Source organism: Pezoporus wallicus, unplaced genomic scaffold (genome assembly GCF_028554395.1).
Source record: "Pezoporus wallicus isolate ANWC-B61680 ecotype Strahan unplaced genomic scaffold, APGP_CSIRO_Pwel_v1 contig_7505, whole genome shotgun sequence".
In the NCBI taxonomy this organism is placed as follows: domain Eukaryota; kingdom Metazoa; phylum Chordata; class Aves; order Psittaciformes; family Psittacidae; genus Pezoporus; species Pezoporus wallicus.
Genome location: NW_026638908.1, coordinates 1,519,269 through 1,540,494, shown reverse-complemented (window position 1 = coordinate 1,540,494; position 21,226 = coordinate 1,519,269). Strand labels below are relative to the sequence as shown.

The 21,226-nt window shown below is 42.0% G+C and overlaps 1 protein-coding gene across 4 annotated transcripts in view; it reads left to right on the top strand.

Moving 5' to 3' along the window:
* FYN (FYN proto-oncogene, Src family tyrosine kinase) overlaps positions 1-21,226 on the top strand; it is a 143,106-nt gene that overhangs the window by 91,927 nt on the left and 29,953 nt on the right. For all 4 annotated transcript variants that reach the window (XM_057413258.1, XM_057413259.1, XM_057413256.1 and 1 more), the window contains 5 exons: positions 9,978-10,235; positions 10,825-10,921; positions 14,933-15,031; positions 16,126-16,229; positions 20,816-20,965. In XM_057413258.1, coding sequence (XP_057269241.1) covers positions 9,989-10,235; positions 10,825-10,921; positions 14,933-15,031; positions 16,126-16,229; positions 20,816-20,965 — 697 coding nt within the window. In that variant the 5' untranslated portion in view covers positions 9,978-9,988. The remainder of the gene's footprint in view (positions 1-9,977; positions 10,236-10,824; positions 10,922-14,932; positions 15,032-16,125; positions 16,230-20,815; positions 20,966-21,226) is intronic.

The window sequence follows — 21,226 nt, the reverse complement described above, 5'->3', positions numbered from 1 at the left end:
CACTCTTGTTTTCCAGATTTCAAAATCTCCGCTAAAAATGGACTAGACGGTAATGTGTCATCTTTATAATCCTGAAAAATTCATCTCCAGGCAGTATCCAATTCTTGCCTGCCCGGTTAACATGGTTCAGCTGTGTGCCTCTAAAGGTATTTTCTGGACCAAGAGCATCACTTACATATTACTCACTCTGATGGGTTGTCCTTGGCCAATAGATAAAGCCCCACCCAGACACTGGCTCACAGCCCCCTGGCAGGATGGAGAAGAGAACTGGAAGGGCAAGAGAACTCATGGGTTGAGACAAAAGCAGTTTAATAAGTGAAGGAAGTAAAATGAAAACAAGTGATGCAAAGGCAGTCACTCACCACCTCCCACCATCAGGCCCATGCTCAGTCAGTCTTTGAGCAATGGCTATTTTCAAAGAATTTAGCTTTTACTGCCGAGCACAACATCATACATTATGAAATACCCCTTTGGTTGGTTAGGGTCCGCTGACCCAGCTGTGTCCCCTCCCAACCTCTTGCGAGCCCAAGAATCTACTCACTGCAGGGACAGAGTGAGAAACAAAGAAGGTCTTGATGCTGTGCAAGCTCTCCTCAGCAATAGTTAAAACATGGGCGTGTTACCAACACTGGTTTGGTCACGAATGCAGCAGTGTTCAAGCTGCTGAAGAAACTTAACCCCATCCAGACCCAACACGTTTACCTAAGTTGTCGTACAGAAGCAGGCTGCCATACACTGAAACCACAGTGGCAACAGCTGGGTTTAAGAAAACAGGTCTCATTAGTGGCACCTTTATGTATGTGTGTAAGTGTAGGCAGAGTTTTCATGTCTTCCTGTTACTCATACAGTCAGTACCTTCAGCACTCTGGTTGCCCACTGGTTTTTGTCACCATGTGGTTGCCAGCTTGTCTTGGGTCTGTACCTGTAAGCAAGCACCTTTGCCACTGCAGCTGAGACTGCAGTGATGGTGAGAAGACTGGGGATTTCTTCGTGAGCTGGCCACAGCCACATTTTCACTCTTATTTAGGAAGGAGAGTATTTTTTCCCAAATGTAACTGAACAAATAAGAAATTTAAAAAACACTTCTAAGATATTAGTAGTAGCAAGCTAGGTGAAGTGAGAACCCCTTTGAGAGGGAATGGTTTCTGGAATGGTCTCAAAGTAAATAATCTGATTTGAGACTCAGCTTGCTCCCATTTCCTTGCTGCAACATCCTCTGGGTTCTTCAGTCACAAAACACAAATCAGACAAATCAGACAAGGCAGAGAAGAGGTTAGTTTCATTTGTGCATGAGCAAAGAGGGGTGGGAAGAGAGCAATGGAGTTTTATGAGAGAAAATCTCTCTGTATGCCTCTTACATATTCCACAGAGCCAAACAGTCAAAACTTCAATACCGCTCCCTTTGCCCTCTTTCTTCCCTGCCCATACCAATTCACATTTTGCATTCTGTTCCATGCCGCTCCCATACTGAGGATCAGACGAACACGCATTAATCCTGGATAGATTCTAAAAATAAGGATTGAAAGAAAAAAAAATCAGAGCAGTGTGAATCGACCTGCAATCATCTTTCTGTTTTCTTAATGGGGAAAAAGAAAGAGGAAATCAGAGGAGACACTGTTTCACGTCTTCTCTTTCCAAGATAAAATTATTCTGGCATTTGCAGCAGTTGTTCTCTTGAATGAGGATTTTTAATTTATATACTTACAAGGCACTTTAAAATTTAGGCGCATTAGCTCAAAATGCTTATGCAGACCATCCACCCACTCCACTCTGTGCATGAATAGAGCTACCACAAGCAGCCTGATGAAGGAAGAATGTAGCTTGAAATCACGCTATTGAATTTACATATTGTTTTCGTGTGTTACTCAGAACCAAGGATAGACCCGTCCTTTTGAGGGAATTTAATGGTAGAGTAAGCAGTGTATTTACTCTGTGTAGCTGCTGCCTTTAGCTGTTAATTTCAAAGCTTCCTTTAACTCATTTTAAGCACAAAAGAAAAAAACAAAAGGAAGAAATAAAGAAATTCTAAGTGCAGTTTCGAGTCTGACTTTCTTTTTGGTTTATGAACGTAAAACCTGCAGGCTTTCCTTCTCAAGTCAGCTTCTTTTCTCTAAATTACAAGTGAAGTTTAGATGGTGGTGGTAAAAGAAAACCTCTCAGAACTGATCTTCCTGCGCTGCATTTTTCTAGGGCATCTTTTTTTTAAAGTAATAAAAGCCCTCAGACAGTACAAGCCGTAACTCAGCTGCTGTTACTGTAAGAGAACAGAGGGTGAGATTCTGTTTTAATCACTTCTCATGTTTTGTTCTGGTTTGGTTTTGCTGAAAGGGGTATATCACAGAGAGTGAAAAACAATTCACTGCTTTATTGAAAAAGATGAGGCCATGACATTCACAGACTTGGCTGGCAAAGAATCTGTAGAAAACTGTGAAGGTGGCGACATGTGCTTTTGTGGGCAGTTTGGAGGGTTTGTCTCCTCTTCTTGCATCAGGTTGCACTGGGGAGCTTTTGATTATGGCTGCTCGAACAGCCACGTTGTGCTAATGCATCTTCTTGTGGCCTTGCCAGTGACCAGTCAGCTACCAGCCACTCCCACCACCACAACTGTACCTCAGATAAGCACCACACACATGGTCGCAGTTATTGTCCCTCCTGCCTGGCTGGAACACTGGTTTACTTTTTCCTCTCTCGCTTGTAATAAATAGGTTGTATAGATAGATATATAGATAATAAATGTATTGTCTAGATTTTGATAAATCTCTTGCCAGAGAGGGACCATATCCAACCAGCAGGACGATAGATCTACTTTGAAGACATTCAGTGCTCTTTCTTCCTGGCATTCAGTGGCCACCTGCCCTGCCCCATGGACAGCTGTGCTCACAACCTGTGGCAGAAGCTAAGGATCTGGTTGCAGTTCAATGAAAATCTTCAGCATGCACCTCCCCTGCACTGGTCCTGGCCTCCAAGGCTGGCTGAAGCTAAATGGGCAAGAAGCAGCTCAAATCTTCATCTTTCATAACTGACTTTTAGTTCAGGTTCCAGAGGGGCCAAGGAGGGAAGGCAACCATAATGCTATACTTTGCAGACATGTGTTACAACTTAAACATCGTCTGTAGTGTCAGGAAGCTGTCGTTTCCAGGGCTGCATTCTCAGTTACTCAGTAAGTGGGGAGGAACAGCAGGGCAGAATATGGCACTTCAAAGCGCCTTGCAGGGTCTGCTCTTCTCATGGCAACTGCTTCTTTTCTCAAATCCCTTTTACCACCATTGTAGAAGACTTCCGAAGTAACTTTATGCAGACAAAAAACAATAGTAAGAAAGAACACTCATTGCTGTAAAAGGCATTTGCTTTGAGCCAGAGCTGTACTGCAGCAGGAGCTCTTCTAAGACTGTTCTTCCTACTTCTCCAGCCGTGGATGTCCATTGACACTAGGCGGTGGCCTGACTTCTGACTGCTGCGGACAAACAGGCAATTAAACTGCTGAGATTTTTTTCTGCTCAGCCCACTGAAGCAGAGTCCAGGAGTGAGGTGTTAACTGACTCTCTTTAAAAAATCAAACAAATGAAGCTCAGACATTTCTCAGTTCTGTTTTCCTCATGAAAATGCTGTTTCAATGTAGTCATTGATCCAGATGCATACTTGACTTGAAGTTTTGCCTGGTGTTTCTGGCTTTTTGTTCAGGAATACCACATTGTGTATGTGAGAGTTCCTGCATATCTTTAATAGTCAGAGGACATCAAGCGGTAGTACTGTATCTTCTCTGATGCAGTATGACAGTTGTGGTGCACATGTAGATTTGCAGGCATTCTACATAAATCTCCAGTCTTCAGCCTCTTTCAGCGCTGAAGCAGATCTATCACACTGCAGTAAAATTCTATTCTTTCAAGATTGGGCTGTTAGTATCAAAGTTATATGTATCTATATAGTAACCCACAGCCCACATACCTGAGAAATAATGAATAACACCCTAGAGTTAAAATTATTTTTAAGTATTTGTTGCATCTCTCTGACCTGTTTTATGATTCCTAAAAATTGTGGAATCGCTGGTCAAGCTGGAGTGAAGGCAGTCCTCTAAAAGGTCCCAGAGTTAATAGGTAATAATAGTGCAACAATTGTTGCTATTTTATTCCATCTGTTTAATTTGAGTTGGCTTGAAACTGACACAGAATTAATTCTGGAAATCCGAAATGCTCCCATCAGCATATTTCTATGTCAAAGAGAGGTCAGCAAGCAGACAGCATGAGAATTACTGACCTATATAGGACTAATTTTAAGTGCCCACCTTCGAATGCCTTCCTAATGATATGTAACAGTCAAAGTGGGTGAGCAAGACTTTTCTGAAAATAAGGGGTTTTAACGTGTCTCAGGCTTGTGTTTCAAAATACGTGCTCCACCAGTTTCTCTAGAGAGCTACTAATGGTGTCATGGAAAGTAAGACATCCCAACTTCAGGGTAAATTTCAGTATTGATCGTTCCCCCTATCCAGTCTGCAGGAGGCATTCCACAAAAAAAAAAATAAAGTCTCTTTTTAAAATTCTTGCACTTCTTCCTCTTGGAAAGCCTGTTCTGTCCTTGTTGCATCTTCACAGTAACTCAGAATGTGGCACTTTGAATATTAAATCCTACTGTAGCTCATGAAATTTGGCTTATTTGATGTCACAGACTGATATTTCTGTGGTGCTTTCAGCAAAACATAAAACACGAAGAAGATATCCCTTAGATAATATAATTTTCACAGCCATGCTGGATGCAACCCTTGTTTTGATTTACAAGCAAGTTCACCACAGAGACTGGATAAAAGCCAAGGATTTTGTTGTTCTGACTCCCTTTTAACATAACCGTGTCTTAACTCAGTTTTCCTGCTGGTGCTTTCCAGACAAAATTTGTGAGATTTGGTCAGAAGAAGACAGTTGACAGTCACCAGTCATCCAGCCTTTCTCTTTTATGTCTTTCACTGAGAGAATTTCTCCTAAAATTATGCCAACAAGTTGAATTCCAGAGAAAACCAACAGAAAGAAGAATGCACCCTGCTGGGTCTGACCCGCTCCACGTCTCTTCAGTAGGTTGGAGCCCTCTCCCATGGTTGTCTCCTTTCCCATGCAGGGGATTGGAGGATAGAGGCCATGGCATGGATAGGAGGGTGCAGAACAGACAGGTGCTTCCCTGCATCTCCCTGTAACCCTCTCTCAAACATCTTAAGAACCCACTTTCTCCTACAACACTCAAAAACACAGGTTCTGAAGAGGTACCGTACTTCAGAGTTTCAGCAGCAAGTTGTGAACTCTTATGGAAAAAAATGGTGCTCTGAAGGAGTGAATTTATACCAGTCTTCCTCCCATCCGTCTTCTCCTGATAGCTTACAACTACAGAAGGTAGACGAAGCAAAGGCTTGTCAATACTTTCTGCTTTTCAAATACCACGTGTTGGAGCATTCCATTTTAAAATAGAAGTATGAAAAAATGACTTTTCCTGGTACTACTGGGCTTTTCTAGGCTTTGATTAGATTACAGAGAGCTGCTTTCGTTTCTGTTAATGGAGTGGATGTCTGGCTTTGGCAAGTGTTTCAGTCTTGGCTTCCATTTTGCATCAAGAACCAACAGAAAAACTGAAGGAGGGCAATTTACAATAATAATAATAGTGTTAATAACATCTGCTTAGCCTTCATGTTTCCTAACTGAAAGTAATTAAGGTGTTATAACTATATAAATAAGAATGATACAATTAATTGTATATCTTTTTTGAATAATGTTTCCACCATGAGGGAGGAAACTGCTATCCTGGTTAGGCAGATGTTGGATTGCTTGCAATGTAAATTTTGGAGTCCAAGAAATACAAGAAGGACAAGAAATGAGACAAATAACTTAATGGTTATTTTCATTTGTCTCTAAGGAAGTTTCAAAAACCATGTAAATGTTGTGTGTTTTCATGAAAACACGTTTTATATTGCCCATAAAAATAAAACTTTAAAATAAACTTGCTTGCATTAGAAATGTTCACTTTTGTTAGGCTTGTTACATACCTTTTAACAATACCAGTGTCAAATTATGACAATGCTGCGTGACCCATAGCTCACACATCTGAGAAAATCTGCCTTTCCTAATGGAAATGGAATTAAAATCATATTCCTTTACTGTAAGTTGCGCAGCATGTTGGATGAACAGCATTGTGTGCTCATCTCTGGAGAGTTTAGTGTAAAACAGCTCCAGATTTTGCTTGGTGATCTCAGAGGCTGTATAACTCCAGCCTTCCACAGCTCCGAATGCTGACATGCAGGGAGATGGGACTTTTGGATATTAAAAGCCTGCTCTGTGATACTGAAGGAGATTAGGTTTTGGAATCTATTCACTGACACAAAGGCCAGTGCTGAATGGAGGTTGTTTATTTGTCTATGAAACCCCTGAGATAGCTGAAATCACTTTCAGCATGTACATGCATACATGTATTCTCTCACATTTAGCCAGCTCCCTGTGATGCTTTGAGCCAGGAACAGACAACTTTCAGGGACTTGGCTTGAAAAGATGCATGCATGTGACACCCTCTGCCACATTTTACAAGAGGCTACAATCAAGTAGTCTTTATACTCAGATTGTCTAGACACTGAGACAAAGGGGGAGAGGACAAGTGAAAGAAAAAGCCGTTTTTGTCAGTCATTCATTTTGCATGAAATTTTCCTTCCCTGTGTGCTGCTGTTGCCAGCAAAAAGATAAAGGGAGCAAAAACCAAACAAAAATCAAGAAACTGATAATTTATTGGTTTTCTATTCATATCAAAACCCCAAACCATTATTTTTCCTCAGCTACATCTGTATTCTGTTACCTCATTTATTCTTTTTTTTCAGAATTAATACTTTGAACAATTTTATTTTTGCAGCTGATTTGTTGTTTTAACTTTTTCCTCATCAATGTGCAAATGAAGTGTGTAGAGCTGTCTTGTCAGCACTTGTAAATTGGTATGTGAAATATTCCCAGATTTCTGTGGAGATTTTTTCCCCTGCTCAGCTGAACATTTGTGAATGAGCAACAAGAAAACCTCTTTCCTCCCACTGCTTTCCCAGATTTCATGTTTCCCATCCTTTTTTTCTTTCGTTCTTTCATTTTCTTTTCTACTCTTTCCCATGAAAACACATGGGGAAAAATAAGAGGAGACAGATAGGTGGGAGGGGAAAAGGAAGAGGCAATAGAATTTCACAGGGAGCTAAGTTTGAAAGCCAGCAAACAGGCTGCTGAGATTCTTCTTTAAATAGTAAAGCCTGCATATCACTTAACATTTGCATCTTTTAAGCAGTCTGCTTTAATGGCTTACTCTTCCCTGTCTGGATAGTCAGAGCCTCTCTCCACCCTTTCGAGCTGTGATTTCTCTTGTGGCATCTCCCATGTAGCATTTGCTCACTGCCCGTGTTTGCTCTCCACACAGCAGAGGCACATTTTCACAGAGGCATGGTAGGGTCCAAGCGGTGAGTCCCATACTCATGCCTCACACCTGAAGTGTCCCCGACCTCTGCCTGTCCTGACGGCAGTGAGATGAGCCATCGAACCCTGGGGCCCTCCCTGTGGTCCTGCTTCACTCCCTGGCATTGCCTGTGGGGGTCTTTGGTTCTGAGAGGAGCCAGGAAAACCTGACCTCTGACTGACATCTCCAAACAGAGGGTCTTCAGAGCCAGTCCATCCTGCTGTTGGAATGGGTAAAAGCAGCAGAGAATATCGCTGCAAGCAATTTTTCACAGCTGGCATGAAGCTGGCTAGGGCACTTTTGCACCCCTTGCTGTCCCTTGTGGGCTCATCTGGATTCACTGCTGGTTCCATGCTGTCCCTTGTGGGCTCATCTGGATTCACTGCTGGTTCCAGGAATGGACAACCCCAAGCTCCAGCACAGTGCCCCACACCGATCCAGCTACCAGGGCGAGCAGAGACCAGCTGCAAACCCCTTTTCTTCTACCTGCTGTCACTTCATTTTTTTTTGAGGGATCCCAGATCATGCAGCCCATAGCAGCAAGTGCAGAGGCACGAGTCCTTGTTTCAGTTCATGTGAAGAAACTTAAACGTTTTTCTGAGTCCATGTGGTGTCTTGAAGGAAATAAAGAAATACAAAAAGAACACTTTGGAGTTAAGCTAAGAGCAAGAGACGGTAGGTCGGTGCTAGTACAGCTAATACAGCTCAGGGAAATACATGAAAATGGCGCTTGTTTTTCTGACCGGGCTTGTAGAATAACTGGAGGTATCTTCAGACTGTAGAAAATACCCTTCAGCAGAAGGGTTTTTTTGATTTGGGCAGGTTACATTTAGGAAGCAGGTATCCAGACTGTGGAGTGCCACAGAGAAGCAGGGAGCTGCTGAATAATTTTTCAGGCATTAGTAGTGGAAGAATATGCTTTTTCTGAATCCCATGAGTTTGTCAAAACCAATTTCCTGTGTTGATGCTGGGGTAAGGCATAGAAAATAGCCAGCCTGGCAGCTACAGAAATACAAGGATATTTGAAAAAGGATAGGCTTTTTATTTACCCTAAGTGACGGATATTGGCTGAAATGTGAAAAGAAATATGGGGGGAAAGACGTGCTTCATTATAATTTTCTTTTTTTCCATTTTCTGCATTTTCTTCCTGTCTTTTTATATATTCCGGACAAAGTATGTCAGTAAGTCTAATTGTTTAATTTTTTTTCTATTGTCGCTGCTCTTTTTGCAGCCCCAGTGTTTAGAGTCTGTTGTTTGTGTGCCTGGTTACACACAAGAGCTACCACACTGGTTCAGATCAAGGGTGCATCCAGACAAGTATCTGATTCCCTAGATTCATCATGCCCAGCTTCAGAAACTGAGGTTTTGTGTCTCGATTCAGCTCAAGTCAATACAAAAGACTTCAGTAACACCAGCGCATTGATTATAAGATGTTAGAGCTCACAGATGAAAAGCAATACCAGGTAACAAGGCTAACCTTGTGGGGTTGCTTCTAAGATGCAGCTAATCACCTTCTATCTCCATCCACCTAGAGAGAGGTAGGTGTCTAAAATTAAGGGAGATTAACGCAGGCCCTGGTAATGCTCCATGAGGATGCTGTACAAGAGGCTCAAGAACTACAGCAGCCTTTTCCAAGCCACACCCTCTCAATTTCCTCCTGTCCAGGATCCAGACTTTGAGATGCTCTGGGGTTGACATGTTAACTTTTCTGGGACTTCCTCTAGTTTCTTAACTGATGTATACCTTTGGCAGCTCCACCTCCTGCTACCAGCAAGTTTTATCCTTCCATTTGGTATCGCTTCCTTTTGTTTTAGTTGTGCCATCTGACAGCTCCCTCCTACTCTCCTGTGCTGTAATAACTATCAGCTCATTGTGTCTGCTTTTCTGGCTGTCACACAGAGCTCCAGCAATGGAAAAAGGTTGTATTGCCTTGTGTAGTCACTGAAGTCAGCTCTTGTGCAGTTGGCAATGTCAAACATGAACCACAAGCTAAGTGCCTCATTCTGTGTTTTGGGGGGCAGACTTGAGCACCTCCAGCTGCGCTTTTTGGGTTAGCCCTTTGTTTACTTGTCGTGCTGTCCTGGTGAAGGGTGAGCAAGATGTGTTTCATCCTGTCACTACCTCCATGCAAGCCATTGCCTGGCAGGGGTGGACAGAGAGCTGCCATTACCGTAAGAGCAGGCAGCACCTCCTTCCCCAGACCTCAACAGGAAACCACTGGGAGGAAGGTTTTGTGTGAGCTTTTTCCAAAGTGGTGTTCAAGGCCAGGTCAGACAGAGCCTTGGGTGGCATGGTTTAGTGTGAGGTGTCCCTGCCCATGGCAGGGGGGTTGGAACTAGATGATCTTAAGGTCCTTTCCAACCCTAACTATTCTATGATTCTATGATTCTATGTTCAAACGACTGTGGGGTGTTTTCAAAGTACTTCTGAGCACTGCCCTTAATTTGATCCTTGTCCTATGTGGGTTTGGGGAGATCTGGTGAGCAGCAATGTGTGAACACCTGTCCTTTCCTTCCCTCCCTCCCTAGGATTTTAGATAATGGGCTGTGTGCAATGTAAGGATAAAGAAGCAACAAAACTGACTGACGAGAGGGATGGCAGTTTAACTCAAAGCTCAGGCTACCGCTATGGGACAGATCCCACTCCGCAGCACTATCCTAGCTTTGGTGTGACTTCAATACCAAACTACAACAACTTCCATGCTACAGGAGGCCAAGGACTGACTGTGTTTGGTGGAGTCAATTCCTCCTCTCATACAGGGACACTGCGTACAAGAGGAGGAACAGGTCAGTTTCAAAGCTGTCTTTCAGTGCTCTTAGTAACTATCAAACACGTAATTACAGCAGAGTCACAACTGTCTCAGCATGCTACTTTTGGGAAGAGTTGTTTCATAAAATAGCGCAAAGAGCTGACGTAGGGCTGGAGCTGGGTTTTCAGCCCTACCTGTGCTAACTTGCCAGTGCTAGCTCACCTAGGGGGTGAGAAATTATTTATACATGCCCAATTTAGCCGGGTGGCTGCCTCATCCCTCTACCAGGGAACAAAAAGTGTGGTCTGAGCCACCTCAAGTAATTAACAGGAAATGCTTTGCCTGGCAATGTCTAACTTCTCTCTTCAAAAACTCCTGTTGTCCACTTGGGATGCTACACTGTGCATGGGTACCAAACCAAGAGCACTGTTGACTGTACAGAGTGAAGGAGGTGGTGTGCCGCTGGCTGCCTAAAAGCAGAAGGTTGTCCAAAAAGTAGGAGTTTCAATTTATTTTGCTCCTCAGCAACCAAGTATCTTATATGTTGCTTAGCCACCTTTTCCCTTGATGCTCCTTCCCCTCCAGTTTTTTGTGATGGAGTGTAACTCACCTATTTTCTTCTTTAGGTGTAACTCTCTTTGTGGCGCTTTATGACTATGAAGCAAGAACAGAAGATGACTTGAGTTTTCACAAAGGAGAAAAATTTCAAATACTTAACAGCTCGTAAGTTTAGACTTGGGAATATGCTTTTTAAAATTCTTAAACTTATACTGTTGGCAGTTATATTTGTCTGCTTCTTTTATTAGTAAAATCTAATGCTGGGTATTCAAGATATGTAGGGGGTTTACTCTGCACTTACTGGTCTTTGCATTTAGTGCACTTTTGCAAAGTGCTTTATTATTGAAAAACCAAACCTTAAACCACATGCAGCTTTACTTCAAAAATAAGCATTAGATTGTGCGATTCACTGCTTAGAGTTCACAGTGAACTCGCATTTAGGACTGAGAGTACTAGCTCTGTACTTTACCAGTAGGCAGAAGCTCTGCAAGGTGTGTACTAACCCTTTTTGCAATCTGTTTGCAAGTATCTCTACACACAAATGAGCTTATATTTTTTTTAAAGAACCTTTTAAAGGAAGGGTGCAGTCAGAACACGCTGGGAGGTTCTGTTAAGTGAGAACGCATCATTGTATAGTTGTATTTGACATTAAAACTGCACTTCCATCCTGAAAATCATCAATTTAAAATTAATTTTATGAACTGCCCATGTAAAAAAGACCCTTAGCAATTTAAAAATAACATCTGAAACTTGCTGTGCTACTGACCTATATCTGATCATCTTGTAGTTCTTGGCTAAGAACATAAAGTTGAAGGCTCTGTGCCATGTTCAATATTGCTGTCATGGAGAGGTAAAAATGGGTTAACAACCATGTATGTCACTTTCTAGAGGCTTTGTGACTTTGCTCTCCTCTTTTCTTTTTGACACTATGTGACAGTGAGGCAAATTCCTCCCTGGTGCAATTCCTGTTAATTTAAATAGAACAACTGCAGGGTTGGAGTTGGCTCAGTGTGCATAAAAGTTAAACAAAAAATAAAAATCAGGTAATTCTGCGGAATATTTCATGAAGCTATGAAGCTGAAGAGCTTTGATGTAGATGAAAGCACAGAAACTTCAGTTACGGCTTGTAGAGGGAGCAGCAGTTTAAAAACCTCTACTTCTATCAGTGCTTGGGAAAAAAAACCTTTTTAACCTACCATCCATTTTTGTTCACATTGTCTGCTGCTTTCCCAGCCTTGCACAAACTGTGCCATAACTTGAAACAAGAATTTCCTTGCATTATAAATTCTTTGCACACGCCACCTGATGAAAGCAGGGGGTGCTCACCAGGGCTTGTGGAGCAGTCGTAGTTGGGGTCAGTGGGACAGAGAGATTCCCCTACATGTGAGTGGTTGCAGTACATGCATTTTGATGAGGGTTATGAAAAAAAATAACAAACCAAAACAAAAAAAGAAAAAAAAAGAAAAAATACACAAGCATCCACAGATTTTCCAGTAGGATTATGGAAGCTCAGTTCCCATCATAAACATGGACCTAACCACACTCCTGGAGTAGTGAAAGCCAGGCTGGGAATCTCCAGAAAGCAGCTTTCCTGGGAGAATGATTCTCCTCTTCACTTATATCAGAAATTATATGAAAGAAGCTCATTTTTTTAAGTCTGTCAATGCTGCTTGAATCAGAAAGCACATACATGCACAAAAGTAGTTTCTCTGGAATTTTTGGACTGGCTTGGATAAGGTGTTTTTTTTTTTTACCTGTGAGCAAACAAAATTTGTTCTGTGCTATAGACTGGAAGTTCAGGACAGCAACACCTGAAGTGGCATACAAAGTTTATCCCTGTGATTTGTGGTCAGAACCAATACCAAGAGCAGTCTGGGGGAAAGAGGTACCTGTAGGGCTGGTTCAGAGCAGAGCCTGCCTTCGAGGCTCAGAAACACCAGCCATCTCCAATATCCCCACTGACACTGCTGTGCACCCTGGCTCACCCCAATGACTACCCTCTTCCTACCACCTGGGTGTCTAAAATTGAGAACTGTGAAAAAAGTCTGCATTCCTCCTGCTTTCTGGCACTGCTTTGAGAGATTTAAGCTTCTCTGTCAATGCAGAAGGGGTTGTTCCTGAGGTGATCATCTACGGGACTGCTTTTTTCCTCCCTAGATGCAGTAAAATACCTCCATCTAGTGGACTCTCCATACAGTAAGGAGAAGAAACATTGGTACAATTTAGCAGCCGCAGTATGGCATAATCTCTCAGAAATATTCTACAGCAACATATAGGGGAAGGGTTAACACTTCAGCTGGTAAAATTAGGGTCACAAACAGAAAGGGCCATTTGCCTGACACACTAAGGCGCACAGGTGTGTTAAAATAGAGTCAGCTGCCAGCCTCCAGAAAAGCTACTTGTTTTTCACTGTTTTGAACTATAGAATTGGAAATGTCTCCTTTTTGACTAATCACAGATATTTTCTAGTTGTTTTCCATAGAGTTCATACTCCTTCAGACTGTTAAAGAAAGTGAAGTTGAAATTTTAAAGGAAGAGCTCACCTTTAACACAACCTTTCCTGTCAGTAATAGTTTAGACGATGTGTTTTCTGTAACTGCTAGTTTACAGAAGAGGCTGAATTCTCCAGCCATATTTGATAATCTTGTTTAAGTAGTGAACAAAACTCTGTTTCACAGAGGGGGAATTGAGGAAGAGTTTCTAAGCAGTCCAGAAATAGAAAATAAAATGCTTACTAGTATCAGTAGGAGTTAAACATCAGTGAATCTAGTGCTGAGAATTAAATACAAATTACCGTATCCCAAATCATTGCATCCTGTAAAAAGCTGAGAAATAAACTTCTCCTAAAGCTGCACATTCTACAGCAACACACATTGTCTAAAGGGCAATGCCATGTCCCACTGTGTGCACTAGTGTATGATAAAAATTGATGCTAAGCCTGTAAAACACTGCCATAAGATGGTCCTGCATGAACCTCTTCATATTTAAATGTTGTAGGAGAATGTTTTTAATAAGTATTTGGAAATGCAGCTAAGTCCTTTGCTACTTTAGATACCTCCTCTTGGTGGCCAGAAGAGGGAATCTAGACAATGAAATGTGATCCTTAAGGGCCATCTAAAACTCCATGTTGATTGATGGCATTTTGATGCCTTTGGGTTGCAGGTTCATTATCCCCATAGTTTAAAATTAGCAGTGAATGTGACAGTGTGTCATGGTTTAACCCCAGTCAGCAACTCAGCCCCTCAGAGCTGCTCACTTGCTCCCCACCCAAGTAGGATAGGTTAGAGAATCGGAAGAATAAAAATGAGACAGTTTTTGGGTTGAGATAAAGACACCTTAATAGGTAAAGCAAAAGCTGCACACAAGCAAAGTGAAACAAGGAATTAATTCACCACTTCCCATGGTCAGGCAGGTGTTCCAGGAAAGCTGGACTCCATCATTCATCACAGTTACTTGGGAAGACAAGTGCTATCACTCTGAACATTGTCCCTTTTCTTCTTCTTCCGCCAGCTTTATATGCTGAACATGACACCATATAGTATGGAATACCCCTTTGGTCAGCTGGGGTCAGCTGTCCCAGCCATGTCCCCTCTCAACTCCTTGTGCACCCCCAGCCTACTCACTGGTGAGGTGGTGTGAGTAGCAGAAAAGGCCTTGGCTCTGTGTAAGCACTGCTCAGCAGCAGCTAAAACATCCCTGTGTTACCAGCACTGTTTCCAGAATAAATCCAAAACATAGCCTCATATGAGCTACTATGAAGAAAATTAACTCTATCCCAGCCAAAACAAGCACAGTGTTCAGTCTGGTAGCTTTTCTATAAGCTCTCTCAAGGGTCTGTATTAGAATAATTGCTATGGAAACAGTTTTCAATATTCTAGTTTAAATCCAGCCCTCACCAAACCCAATTTTGTTGTTTGTTATGCCTGCTTATGCCATTATGCTATGTTGGGAAGGCTACATTACTAATCACCACAGAAATAATAATAGGTATAAAGAAATAAGTATATTATTTGGGTTTAAAGGGAAACAGCTCTGTCAGAAGCACATCACTGATGAAGTGAGGAGTGGCTGTGGCTTCTTACGCTACACAGCTGCGGGTGCTTTTAGCAAAGTCAGATCATTGTCTTTACAGCTGTGTCTCATTCTCACTTCTCCTCTTCACCTCTGTTTCTGCAGGGAAGGAGACTGGTGGGAGGCCCGGTCCCTGACAACAGGCGAAACTGGTTACATTCCCAGCAATTATGTGGCTCCAGTTGATTCCATCCAAGCAGAGGAGTATGTTTTCTTTTTGTTGTAAAGAGCCATTAGTGCTGTATTTAAAGGAAGTTTGAGGAGTTGGTTTTGATTGATTACAGCGATTTTTCAAATGACTTGCATTATTTTTATTTCAGTACTTAACTGCACTGATAAATAATTAGGTAATTAGTAACAAAAGCAGCACAATCTCAGTGCTTTTTCAATGTCAAAACAAAGGAAGACAACCTAAAGGAATATAGGTCTGTTTCCTTTCTTTAAGTGTCGGCTAATTTCAAGCTTTAAGCAAAAGGTGCCTTTGCTTTTCCTGAACCAACTTGTAAAAATATTTGGAGTCAATTAATGTTCGAACTGTCTATTAACGAAGTGATGCTGTTTCACCAAATATCTACCAATAGGCAGGATGCCTACAATGCCTACAGCATAATGAAGTATGTGAAAAATGGGGCACTGTGTGCATCCGTATTCTTTCCGGTATAAAAGATACAGTGGAGGAGCTTAAGTAGCTGAGCAGGTACTACTGTAGTCTGTACTTCAGGTTGCACTTGGTTGGTTGTGAAACCAACCAACCAACCAACCAAGTTGCTGCAGGAAGAAAAAAGGTACCAAAACTCTGAAACCTTATATAACCACACTAAAGTGGTTGCATCTGGTCCTTCTACTGAGGTTTTATAGCTGTGCTGCAACAAAGAAATTGAATACTAATGCATCAATATGTAAGTCAAATACGTAGTTTATAGCAACATCTGTAAAAATACTGCTTTTTGGCAGCAACCCATTTTTCTGCCCTTTTCCTTGTCCATCCTTTCCCACCAAGTCTTGTTCTCTGTCTATTGAAGACTGGCCTTTGTCGTAAGACACCAGACAAGCACTCTCAGCCTCTACTGGTTATAGGCTTAATGCATAGTGCTACTGCTCAATGTATACAGCATCTAATACATAGTTTGTCACATTAGCTTCCCACCACAAAAAAAAAAGAGACACAGTATGACAAAATGGTTGAATATACTTGAGTAAATATAGTTCCTGGAAGTAATCCTCCGTATCTGAGCTCTGTAACACTACCTAGTAATCCTGCGTAGCATTTGTCTTACTATTTCTGATGTTTCCCTAAGGTGGTACTTTGGTAAACTTGGCCGAAAAGATGCCGAGAGGCAGCTGTTGTCATTTGGAAACCCCAGAGGTACCTTCCTGATCCGGGAAAGTGAAACTACCAAAGGTAGGCTGGCCAAAGCTATTCTGACTACAAATGAGAATATACATGAGAAAAAAATGTGCTAAGATTGTGAAATACTGTTTTCAGTGGCATGAAGGTAGAGAGAAGTGCCATCTTGTATATGTGTGTGCTAGGGAATTAGATGTCTGGACACCCTAGGTCTTAAAAGAGTGAGTGTTTAAAGCAGAGAACCCAAGTGCAACCAGTGTCATGCTCAAGTCATGCACAGGCAAGATGTTCTTCTCTGTTGACACACTCTGAATGAATGTTGCACTGTCTCTCAATATGTTTGTTGAGGATACTGCTATTGTAATGGAGTTGAGTGGAGACTGGCCCCCCAGGACACCAGCTATGTGGCTTCAGGAGGCAGGGTGTCCATTCTTGGATCCAGGCACAGCCAGGTGGCTTACTGTGAACAGATGCTGGGAATCTCCAGTCTAATTTGGTGAAAATTACTTCTGAATATGCAGAATATTCGAGTCTTCTTGCCTGGAAGATGTAAGATAAGAGTCGGGGGGGGGAGGGAGGTACTGGTTTACTGGTTATTATTTTAGGAAGATTAGGGGACTTTTGGGCCTTTCCTCTTTGAAATGCTGGATCTCGGGGGGGGGGGGGGGGAGAGAAAAAAGTAGTTATTTTTTAATTTATAGATTAACAGGGAAAAGACTTGAAAATATTTCTAATTAATATGTTCATAAAGCATTCAACTGTATCCATTCTGTTGAAGTCAAGTGTAAGGGTGCCATCTCCTCCTTCCCTCTAAAAATTGTTGGAGGAGTTCCAGTTTTCCTGGGGGGGGGGGGTGTTATCTTTGCTTTTACTTCTGTTCATGAAACCTGTCAACATCTTCTTCAAAGTATGAAAAGATCTCTCTAATTCATATAACTATTGAGGAGAAAACCACAACTAAGTAAAAACAAACCTGGCCATTTCTCAATTAACCAGCAATCCAAAACTAGCTGTGGGAAGCATAAGTCACTAGAATTAGTGCCATGTAAGTTCTGAAGTCTAATGATGGTTCATGTAATTAAAGCACTGACTTGTCCGTGCTTTGATCAGAGCACATGCTGTCAGCTAGAGTTAGTGTGCAAAGTGGTTGGAGTCATGGCTGGTAAAGGGGTTTAAAGAAGAGAAACACTACTTCCCATTCCTCTCTACCTGACCTATCTTCAATGCTGCATTCTGTCACCTAAAATTGTAAGTTTTACATTTTTGAATCCTGCGGTCACTGGATTCTTCCTTCACTGCCCTTAACTCTGAAGACTGTTTCTGATGCAAAATCTGGATAGACATGCTGTTGTTTCAGACAGATAATTTCCCATCTTGTCACCCCACAGCTTATCCGTGTCTTACATAGCAGTGAGGCATTCTCACCAGGAGCAAGACAGGCCCTAACTTGTTTTTTTTTCTGCAAATAGCCTCCACCTGTTTGTTTTCACCAACAGTTGTTGTGATGTGTGCAAGGAACAAGATTTCATTCCACTCTGTGCCGACAAGTTTAAAAACTCACTCGTATCCATGGATCCTAATACCAAACACAACAGTTTCTCTAAACCAAATTATCAATTTAGTCTGTTTTCCCCGTTTTTTATACACTGATAGGGGATACATTTTGCAGGGCTGTTTACTTAGCTAAGTCAGGGCTTCCTTTTCTACAGCTTGTGAGACACAAAAAGCGTTGGGGAAATGGAATAATCCATCATGGATGGACTTATTGCAGCAAGCTTAATTCCTCTGCATTTCATCTTAAGGCTTTATGCATCCTCAGGCTAAGTTTGCATCAAAGCCATTGGGAAAAAAACAAGCATGCATGGGTTTTGTCAAAAATGCCTATTTCCCTTCTGATCCTTGTGGTGTTTCAAGATGTTGTTAGAAGAAAACAGAGGGAGCTTGTTGTTCATAAGAAAGAAAAGTCAGTTGGGAGGGCTCAGATGGTGCATTCTCCCATAAGTCTTCTCAAAAATGCCTTACCCCAGCTAGTCATCTTGGGCTTGAGGCAGGAATTGTTTTGTGACATAGAATTGTCCATTATGTTTTAAATAATAAGAATAATAAAATTAATCAGGATCATGTTAAAATATCATTGTGGATGACTTCAGCATGAATTTAACCTCCCTTGATCATGGTTGCCTTCACTTCTTGCTTCCAAAATAAATCATACAGGCCTAGCTTTTCATTTTTTCAATGCCTGACTACCCAGGTACTTCATCAGCTCTTGTCTGTATAATCTTCCACCTGGTTTCAATCTCCACCCTCCAAGGCTGTCTGGTTTTAGTTTTGTTAGGTTTCTTAAAATTCATTAGTATAATATATTGTAATGTCTTCTTTCTATCCAAATTTTTATTAGGTATATCTCTTATATTTGAATTTATCATCGGATAATAATGAATTGTATAAATAACCAACAGCCTAAAGAAACAAATAATGAAATCCGTCTCGGTTCTTGTTTTTTGTCCAGATTTGAACTAAAGCTCCAGTCCTGCAACTTGATCTGAGGTCAGCGGGGGTCCACAGAGGGCCACCCACACAGCTCTGATTGCAGACCTGGAGCCACAGATTGTTTACATTTTCCTAAAGAATCTAAAATAGTGACCAGATAGGCAGGGAGCGTGACTAAAGAAAATACAGCTGCTGCCAGTGCAGGAACTCGCAAAAGCGGAGGTGGAGAACACTGCCTGGAAAGCTTTGCAAGTAGGCTGACAGTGTACGACCCAGGGCGGTGGTAAAAACCATGTGCAAGATGTGCTTGCAAACCCCCCAGAAGCTTTGAATCCCTAGCTGAGGGAGATGTACGTACCCAGTGGGAGATCCTCGTCAGAAAAATATCCCAAACAAACAGTGCTTTTCTACGCTTAGAAATAAAAACCTTGTCACTCCTCTCAGGGTGTCTCCCACTCTCATAAACCAGAATCATCTGTGTAAGTGCTGGCTCTTTTCCTTCTATTTAGAGGACAAACAACAGGGAATTTGAGAAGTCTTTGGAGTCAGGGTGGAGGCATTTTGTCCACTGGAACTCCCTCGGTGGCGAGCCCCCCACCTGTGTGACCTGTTGCATGTTAATGTGGTCAGGGAAACTTCTCCTGGGGAGACATCCAGGAAAGACCTCTTACACCAGGAATCTCAACTACCTAACTGGGGGGGGGGGAGGGGGGTGTCTTTAAGCCATTTCACTTAGCTGGAGGTGGTTCTGGAGGATGTGAACATGCCAGGTCTGTTGAGAAGGATCCTGACTTGGGGTAAGCAGCAGTTGGTGCTGTTTCCTATCAGACCTGTAGGAAATCACTCCACCTTTCAGTTTGTACAAAACTGTCTGCCAGTGGTTTTCCTTTCCAGCCCTTAGCTGACCGGTTACCAGCGAAAGCAGCCCAGGCTGCAGAAGGACCTTCCTGACATCTCTGCAGTTCAGCATAGATCAGCTGACAATTATCTCCAGGGTTTTTTTTCCTTTTAGTGCCTGAATTGACTTTGAGTAAACACAATATTTTTGCCGGGAGTGAACACTTTTCTTCTCTGCTGCCTTTGAAATGGCCATGCTTTTACACAGAAACTGCATTACGCTGTAAAATGAGGCTTTGCTTTTGACACTGTAGAGAACCAATGTGTGGGTGTCACTGTATGTAGAACACGACTATGCTTCAAATTAAGACATCTGAATGTTCAGGTCCCCATGTAGGTGGCCAGCCTCCCTTTACAGTCAGTGGGAAGCTGGGATTCAGTTCAGCTGCCCACAACTGCAGACACCTAGTGCTAAACTTGTATTACACCACTGATACCTACAGTGCCATAACACGCACAGAAACTAGGCTGTGATTCAGCTGCCCTAATAGCACAAGAAGCTTATGTGTGGGCATCTAAATCAAGCACTCAGCCTACCTGCAGACAGCTGCCGCTACACCTAAAAGTAAATCCAGCCCACAAGTGAGGTTCCCTTACCTGGCCATGAGCATCCAGAGCTATTTGAAATGCCTACAGGGCATCTATGTGGTTTGGACAAATGTGACAGTCTGTGAGAAAACTGCTACACAGGATGTCCTGGGACATCTCACATGGCACTCAAAGCCTGTGTTTGGGCATCTGAATCCCACCAGTAACCTCTAAAGTACCATCATGGATTTGGAAAGTGAAACACGTTGTTCTTGCAGATCTCCTGGTGCACACAGTCTGCAGAAGGTACCACCTTCCAAAGACCGTGACATACAAAGTATGCCAATTTGTTTTTTTAATGTTTATAAAGAAGTTTCAGGTCCATCTGCCTAACAACACTACACATATATAAAGCCATTATCTCCAGTGTGTCCGATGAAAATCTTGGTATTTACCACTCACTGGCATTTACCCAAAGTATAGTATTTGCAGGGTAACCTGACACTTAGAACAGGAAAAGTCAATTTAACAATCTAAAGCAGTAAATGTTAAAATGTGACTTTTCATTTACACAGAAGTCCTGAGTTCTTTCTGGAAAAGTGTGAAAGGGACATGGTGTGAACATCATAAGATTTCTGTGATGCTTAGTTTCTGTGATACCAGCAAACAAACCTTTGTGTCTAAAAGCTACTTAGAATTTTTTATTTCTCTTTTGCTTGGAACAGGTGCCTATTCCCTGTCTATTCGAGACTGGGATGATATGAAAGGAGATCATGTCAAACATTATAAGATTCGTAAACTTGACAATGGTGGATATTATATCACAACTCGGGCACAATTTGAAACTCTTCAGCAGCTGGTTCAGCATTATTCAGGTAATTTTTCAGACATTACATGGCACTCTGAAGTGTTTTAAAACAAAAGTGTTTGCTGCTAAGCTGAAATATGTGTAAGACACCCTAAAGAGCCATTTGAGCTATGACTCTTGCTTGTTGCAATGCATCTTCCATTATCCTTTTCCCATTACAGTTATAAATGGCATTGAGTGCCATTCGCAGTGTACAGGGGCAGAGCTTTTAAAAGCTAGCACTCTATGTGGTAAAGGTTTTGCCTGCTCTCCCTTTTTTAAGCAAACA